Source organism: Pogona vitticeps, chromosome 3 (assembly GCF_051106095.1).
Source record: "Pogona vitticeps strain Pit_001003342236 chromosome 3, PviZW2.1, whole genome shotgun sequence".
Lineage (NCBI taxonomy): Eukaryota > Metazoa > Chordata > Lepidosauria > Squamata > Agamidae > Pogona > Pogona vitticeps.
This window is the reverse complement of record NC_135785.1, coordinates 265,020,169-265,027,856: the sequence shown is the minus strand read 5'-3', so window position 1 is coordinate 265,027,856 and position 7,688 is coordinate 265,020,169. Positions and strand designations below refer to the sequence as shown.

At 56.5% G+C, this 7,688-nt stretch overlaps 1 protein-coding gene across 1 annotated transcript; it reads left to right on the top strand.

Moving 5' to 3' along the window:
- Positions 1 to 7,420, top strand: LOC110078082 (folate receptor gamma). The gene is made up of 5 exons (XM_020791844.3): positions 1 to 339; positions 2,328 to 2,475; positions 3,152 to 3,340; positions 5,474 to 5,609; positions 6,862 to 7,420. The coding sequence occupies exons 1-5, from the start codon at positions 206 to 208 to the stop codon at positions 7,137 to 7,139; spliced, it is 885 nt and encodes a 294-aa protein (XP_020647503.3). The 5' UTR covers positions 1 to 205; the 3' UTR covers positions 7,140 to 7,420.
- The last annotated feature ends 268 nt before the right edge of the window (positions 7,421 to 7,688 follow it).

Sequence of the window (7,688 nt, the reverse complement as noted above, 5' to 3'; positions counted from 1 at the left end):
GTGCTGTTGTCTTTTTGGGGTGGGGGGATGGCCTTCTCTGTCCCGCTTCCTAGCCCACAGTCGGCAGGACAAACGAAAAGGCCCTTTGCCACCGGAACAGGCTCGTTATACAATGACCGAGCAAAGTTTTTCCCCCCGCTGATCTTTGGAACTGGCTCCTTGGCCGAGGGAGGGAGAAAACTCCAGCAACCTTGTTCCCCAGCAGATGATCTCTGACCACACCTGGTTCTTGTTACCTCCACTGGAAGCACCGGCAGGTGTTAAAGGTGCCCCGCGGCCAGCTGAGGGGCTCTCCGAGGCTGCTCTTGCCGTGATCCGCTCGGTGGGTTTCATGCACAGGTATGTCGGTGGCAGGCGACAAGCTGGCTTTGCTACCGTCCCTCCCTCGTGGGTGACCGAACCGGTGGCCTTGTGGGCGGTCAGAGGGTGCTCGGGAAGGATCGCCTGCTCAGAGAGAGAGAGAGAAAGTGTGTGTGTGTTTGTCTGTCTCTCTGTCTCGGGGTGTGCTGCTGCCGTTGCTTCGGTGTCCCCCCCCTCCCAAGTTCAAAAAGAGGCAAATTGCTCAGAAAAGTGAAGAGTCTTGAACAGTTTTGAGCAGTTTCTTTCCTCTCTTGGCACACACTCAGTTGGCAGAAACGCTTCCTAATGATTTCCCTCCTTTTAGGCCACACCTGAGATGACCCAAAGCTGCTAGACCTCTGTGTTTATATCGGTTTAATGTGTTTATGAGTTTAACTGGATTTCAACATTGTAACTTGCTGTATTTGGGGCCATCTATGTTTGGTTTTTGAAACCATTTCTTTTTTCAACATTAAAAAAATTCTATGAATAAGGAACAAAAAGAAAAATAATGAGTTAATGTACGTACAATTCTTGCCTATCAAGAGCTCCTGACATTTGTATCCACAACTTACCCTAATCATTTTATCCCAAACATACAATTCTGTGCTTTAGATTTACTTGACCTCTTGCCGTATGTGCTCTGCCCCCATTCTAATGTTTTTAAAAACCATTTTGGAACCTGCTTGAGGTCCTTGAATGGGGGGGGGATTTAAATGCCAGGAAGGAAGGGGCAGGAGACCATGATGGGGCAGGTGTGGGGCGAAGAGGCAGTTGTAGGGGGTGAGGACCACAATAGGGTGTGGATTATCCCGAAGCCATGTCCTGTTGCGGAGCCTCTGAACACCCACAGGGAGGGTGTGACGGCTGTGTTGCTGGCTGAGTAGAGCCAACATCGTTGTCGTTTGCAGCTCAGAAAAGCGGTTGGAGGAGACGCAGCGGGCAAGGTGTCTGTCCTCGGCTTTGCCTGCTTTGTTTCTTCCCCTTTGCAGCCGGCGATGGACAGACGGCCGGAGGGGCTGCAGGGCAAAGCGGGCGGGCGGGCCTGCCTTCGTTCCCTTGTTGGAACCAGCAGCCTCCCCCCAACCCTTCCTGAGCCAGCTGGTAGGTCAGCTGGAAGGCCCTCCCCAAACGTCTGAGGAAGAGGGGCTTCCAAAGGCTGTGAATGGCCTCCCTGTTGGGAGTGACCCAGGCCTCTCTGGCCTCCCCATGTCACCCTCGGTCTCCGGGTCAGCTCCCTTGGCTTGGCATTCTGGCCGGGAGAGAACTTTCGTGACTTCTCTGAAGTCGTCATCAGATTACTCAGCTGTTGGGAGCCCGGTTGGGGAGGTCTTGTCCATGCGCCTAGTGTTGCCATCAAGCTCAACTCAGTACCCTCAGCCATCATCGCGGCGTCTTTCTAGAAAAGCTGTTCCTTGCACCGCCGCCTGGGGAGGCCCCCCACCCTCTCTCTCTCTCTCTCTCTCTCTCTCTCTCTGGACATCCTGGCTACCTTTTCTTCATTCCCTGCCTTTGAAAACAGCTCACTCCCATGGCTTTATCTGGGGTGCCATCATCTGCTTGACAGCTACGTCAAGATTAGAATGATATGTCTGGGACACTGCATGGGGGGGGTGGACTTTGTCCGTTGTGTGCTTCCAAGGGAAGCTGAACTCCAGCCTGCTACCTGTGTCATAAAACTTGTAAGCCCCTCGGGGAGACCAGAGGCCCCCATCCGCTTTTTTTTAGGGGGGGAAACAGTTCTGGTCTCCCTGCTACTCCCTCCCTGCTGAGCTGGCTGGGAAATCGGAGGAGGTCTGGCTTGGGAGGGCTGATGCAAACTCTGCGTCAGTGGCCAGTGGCCAGAGTGAGGCTCTAGCATGCTCTGTGCTTCAGGCCAGGTCCACCCTGGGCTGTAGTCATTTTGTCCAGAGGATTGAGGGTGAGCCTTGCGGCCCTTCCCCCTCAGCTGTCCATGTTCAGTCCGTTGCACCCTCCTTTGCCCACAGGCAGATGATGGTGGCACCCCAGCGACCACTCTGGGTCCTCCTCCCCATCTTGGTGGCTGTGGCCGCACGGGAATCTGTCCTGAACACCTGCATGGATGCCAAGCACCACAAGGCATCTCCTGGCCCCGAGGATAAGCTGCACGAACAGGTAGGGCGGGAGGTGTCCCGAATGGAGCCAAGGAGCCCCGAACGGCCTGGGATCCCCAACTCTGGGAGGGAGGGAGGGGCTTTCGTCTTCACCAGTTTTCAATGAAAAGCAAGCCTCGGGCAGGAGGGAGCCGAGGCCTTCGTGGGCCCCGCCAGGAGCGGTGGTGGTGGAGGAGAAACACCAACGGCCCCACGGGCTGGTAACGGAGACTCATGGTGTGCGGGAGTGAGAAGGGAAGAAAGAACCACACATGAGGTCTTTCTCCTGCCTCTTCCATCTCCATGCCTAGCAGGCCTTTTTTTGGGGGGGGGGAAATGATTTTGGGGACTGCAGCTTCCAGATTCCTTCCACCCAGCACGCAGGACGAGAAACCCATCAGAGCAAACACCCTACCCTAAACCTCGGCCCTAATAAGGCGGCCGGCTTGGGCTCCTGCTGCACCCCCTAAGTTCTGGAAGAGGCCCGGTTTGCAACCCTTCCTCAGGCAGCATCTCTCTTGGGGGGCTGGTCCTGAGAGGCAAGGTGGGTTAATGGGGGGGGGAAGAGAGAGAGAGAGACTCATCAGAGTGTTGGGTTCAAATTCCCCCTTGGCCGCAGAACCCACGGGGCTGCTTTGGGCCACGCACCCTCGCTTGGCCCCGGCCCCCACCTCGCTGCGCCTCCTCTCCTTTGCCAGTGTTCCCCCTGGAAGGAGAGCGCCTGCTGCACCGTCAACACCAGCCAGGCGGCCCACGAGGACACCTCGTACCTGTACAACTTCAACTGGTTCCACTGCGGGATCATGTCCGACAGGTGCAAGAAGCACTTCATCCAGGACACCTGCCTCTATGAGTGCTCGCCCAACCTGGGGCCGTGGATTAACCAGGTAGACTGTGATGGGGAGGGGGAGAGAAGATCTGCTGGGGCTGAACCTCCCTGCCCTGCCCCTCGTTCTCCGCTCCCTTTCCCCCACCCAGGGAATCCGGTGGATCCTCAGCTCACCTGTGTAGCCCCTGGGGGCTCCCCCCAGAAAAGAAGGGAGGCTGAGTTTGGGGGAGGGGGGTAAGGAGCCCTGGAGGGCAGCGCCTCCTCCCGGCTTTTCCTGGAAATGCACCTTTCACCCTACACTGCATCCTCTGTGCGAGTATGAATGCAATGTTTCTCTCCCTCCTCCCCCCGCCATGCACCCCAGCCGCTCCCTGCAAATCTCTCTACACCATTCCTTGTGTGCTCCCCGTCTTCTGCTTCAGCCCAGCTAGAAGTCATTGCGGGGGGGTGGGGGGGAAGTGCGGTGAGATCTTCCTGCGGGGGTTTCTCACGGGGGCACTTCAACCTCAAACTTTTCAGGGGAGCTGCTCAGATTGCGAGCTGCCTGTCTCTTCAGGGAAGACCACGTTTTGTGTATGGGGCAGGGTTTGGCAACCCTGCTGGCTGACCCTGCTCTGGCCAAGCCCTTGTGGGGCTCGCGAACCCCTCCTTCGAGGGGCGCCTCAGCATCGATGCAGCAGGAGATCAAACGCACAGGAAGACAACACACCTTGCAGGCTGCCTTCCCTCCCCCCCCCCAGTCCAGAGGGGTATGAGCCTTGCCCAGAGAGGGTGCAGGGGAGATGGCTGGCACTCGCCCCCTCTGTGGCAGAGGGGGAAACAAATGGATTTTATAGACTAGCCCTCTTCCTGGGGGAGAGGGGGGAGGAGAGGGGGAAACACACCGTTTTACATGTGCAATGTGTAGCCTGCAAAATTGAATTGAAAACTGCACACAGAGTGCTTTAAACGCAATGGGACGCTATATATATTTAAGCAGCGCACTTTACACGCTCAGGTGGGACTTCCTGATTAAAAAGAGCGTGTCCCAGGACCCTGGACCCTTTTCCCTAGGAAGCTGGGCTGAGGGCGAAGGCCAGGTCTGTTTGCATGGATGCCTTGCTGAGTTCTTTTTTCCTGGGCTTTCTTTCTTTTTGTCTCCTGAGCACATGGCCTGGGGGTGGGGCCTAGGGTGGGACTTCCTGAGGAGAAGGAAAACTCCGATTTCAAACCTCCACTGCCTTGTGGCTATATCCACTCATGGAAAAGGCTTCAGGAGTTAACCTCGAGGCAAAATCCGGAACCGGAGTCCCGAAGGCAGCTCGTGTCGTTCTGCCAACTCCTGCGACGTCGCTGGAACCAGTTGTATTGGCTCTTGCCTTTCCATTGGACCATTTCAGCAATGTGGAGAGGGGGGATCTGCTGCTTGGGTAACAGCCTATCCTCCATATTACCTTACCCGGGCTTCATGCTCTGGAGAGGACACTCCTCGATTCAGAGCATGTTACCATAGTCTCTTGAGACTGAAGGATGCCTATGTGATGTGATGTGATTTACATGCCGAGTGGAACAAACCCCGTTCTCTGACCAGATCAGCCTGTTAATATCTGGGTGACACAAGCCCACTCCTAGAATAACCAGCCTGTAAGCTCAGGATGCGGCACCAGTGGTTCTCCCCAATCTGTGTGGGTTTTGCTAAACAGATTTCCAGTCCTGTGCAGAACCCCAGCAGAGGGCAAGACACCCCTTGACATTCCTCCTCCTCCTCTTCTTTCTCCTCCATTCCAGGCAGGAGGATGATTCATCAGAGTTTTGGCTGCAGCACTGCAGTTGAACTGCTGCACCATGAGGCCTCCAGCGTAAGCAAAGCAAAGTGTGCTGCTCATGTACCGCCCCATAGCGCTTCAAGCACTCTCTGGGTGGTTTACAATTTAATTATACAGGCTACACATTGATAAGATACACATAAGATAGTCATATCTTTTTTTGTTGTTGTTATAGATATATTTTTCCAAGAATTATTGACAAATCCTTGCAACTTGTAGCAAGTGCCTACTAACTAGTGTTTCATACCTTGTTCCTTCAGTGCTGTGGGTGGGACGGAGGCTGATCCACTCCCAGGCCCTCGGCTTGGTCCCAGGCTCCCCTTGCCATATCCTAGCCCTGCCACTAAAACTCTTCGGCTTGTCTGCTTGCCCCCCCCTCCCGACAGGTGGACCAGAGCTGGCGCAAAGAGCGGATCGTGGACGTGCCGCTGTGCAAGGAGGATTGTGAGCAGTGGTGGGAAGACTGTCAGTACGACTTTACTTGCAAGGAGAACTGGCATGTAGGATGGGACTGGTCCTCAGGTCAGTGAGGACCCAGAGAGCGGCTGATGCTGCTGCCACTGCTTTTCTCTCCCTCTCCCATCCTAGCCCCCATGGCACATTTGGGGGAAGTATGAGGGAGGTGTGCGGGCAGCACTCCTGGGGGGAAAGGGTGACCCTGGGGAGGGGGCTGCTGGCCAAGGGGGAACCTGATCCAGCCCCCTTGAAGCTTGGTGGGACAGCCCGCGTTTTGCCCCACCTAGGTAAAATTCCTTTTTTTGGGTGCGGGGTGGACGACAGGTTCTGGAACACACACACACCCACCCAGCCAGCCAGCCAGCACAGTCACAAGCCTTATAGGCTGAAGGATCTGGGAAGCTGCCTCCCAGACATCCCATAATTTCCCCAAGCTCTGTGCTTTGCATGCAACAAGGCCACCTCCCTATTGGCCCAGGGATGCGTGGCCTGGCCTTGTCCTCTGGGGGGGGGGGGGGTTGAACCACAGGCGTGGGAGCGAAGCAGGCATCCTCGAGGATGCCCCAGAGACGCAGGCGCAGACGAGCGCAATTGAGCTCCCGTAGGAGCGTGCAGTTTTCCTAAAGCAAGGAGGTTCAAGAGATCTTTTTCCAGGTCCAGATTAAAAAAGAAAAGGGCTGCTCGGATGGTGGGGCAAAAGGCCGGTGTAATAATAACCAGAAACACCTTCTCTCTTGGGGCGCCTGAATTATTCAATGAAGAAAAGAGTAGCCACCTTCACCCTGACACGCCACCAGTTAGGAACCCAGGCTGTCCTGTTCCTGCGGCTGCTTTTCTCCCCCTTTCCTCTTTTTCTGGAGAGAGGACAGAAGGCCAGAGAGACAGGCTTGAAACGGACCCTGAAGGCTCAAAGGGAACGCTGTGGATCCAGAAAGAGTCGGGGGAGTGTGTGGGGGGGGGGACACACACCGGGTGTCCCTGCAGTGGGGTGGGGAGGGATCCGCGAAAGCCACCCCACTCCTCCTGTGCCAATCCAGGCAGAGGGTCCTCCTTGGCAGCTGGCGCCTTCTGGACTTGGTGGCCCAGCACAGTTTAGCCGAGTCGGCTCCTGGGGGACCATGACTCCCCCCACACCAGAACGGCCTCTCGGAGGCACAGCCTGCCATCTGTTCACCAGCTGCAAACTGGAGGGGTGCCTGGCCCCCTCTTGTCCCCCCCTGCAGGCAGTGGTTCCCCATCCTAGCCTCCTGGAAGGGAACCACTTGCAGCCCCCTCACTACAACTCCGTCTTTCTTTCTTTCTTTCCATTTCGTGCCAGGGGTGAATCAGTGCCCCGAGGGATCCATGTGCCAGCGGTGGACGAGGGTTTTCCCTCGCCCCAAAGACATGTGTGAGAAGATCTGGAGCAACTCCTACAAATATACCACCTGGCTCAGAGGCAGTGGGCGTTGCATCCAGATGTGGTTTAATGCCACGGAAGGCAACCCCAACGCGGCCGTGGCCAGGTATTACGCCAGCGGAGGGGAGCTCCCTGCGGCTCGCCTGCCTTGGGTGGCTCCCGCGTTGCTCTGGCCGGCGCTCCTGACCCTGCAGTGACCTCGGCGTGGGATTTCTACTCCCTGGGCTTTTGGCCGGTAAAACAGGACGGTGAGGGATGCCCCCCGCTCAAGCGGGTCAGAAAATCAGAACTCCTGCATCGGCTTGTGAGGGGGTCCTCCCCCAGAACTCACTCTCTCTGGGTAGTTTCCGTGGCTGCCTGTGCTTTTCCTCAGTGGAACCTCCTTTCCCTGGTCCCCCTCTGAGAGGGAGGGGTTGAACCTCCTGTAACAGAGATGTATCACATATGGGACGAAGGAATTAAAAAAGTCTGGCTCTTACGGGCTCTGTGGTCCTTGTTCTTGGCCTCTCAGCTTTCGGGAGTAAAGGCAATGCTTTCCCCCACCCCAAAGATTCACCACCTTTGTGTAGAGGCCTGTGGGGGGAGGGACCTTCGAGCTCCAGGACCAGAAAAAGTGAAAAATGCGGTGTGGGCAGCCCCTCATCCCATGACCCAGTAGGCATTGTGGGGGAGGGGGCAGAGATGTCACTGGGGACTGGTGGGTCCAGAGAGGCCTGGCTCAGGCCACGATCTGTCCCCCCCCCCCC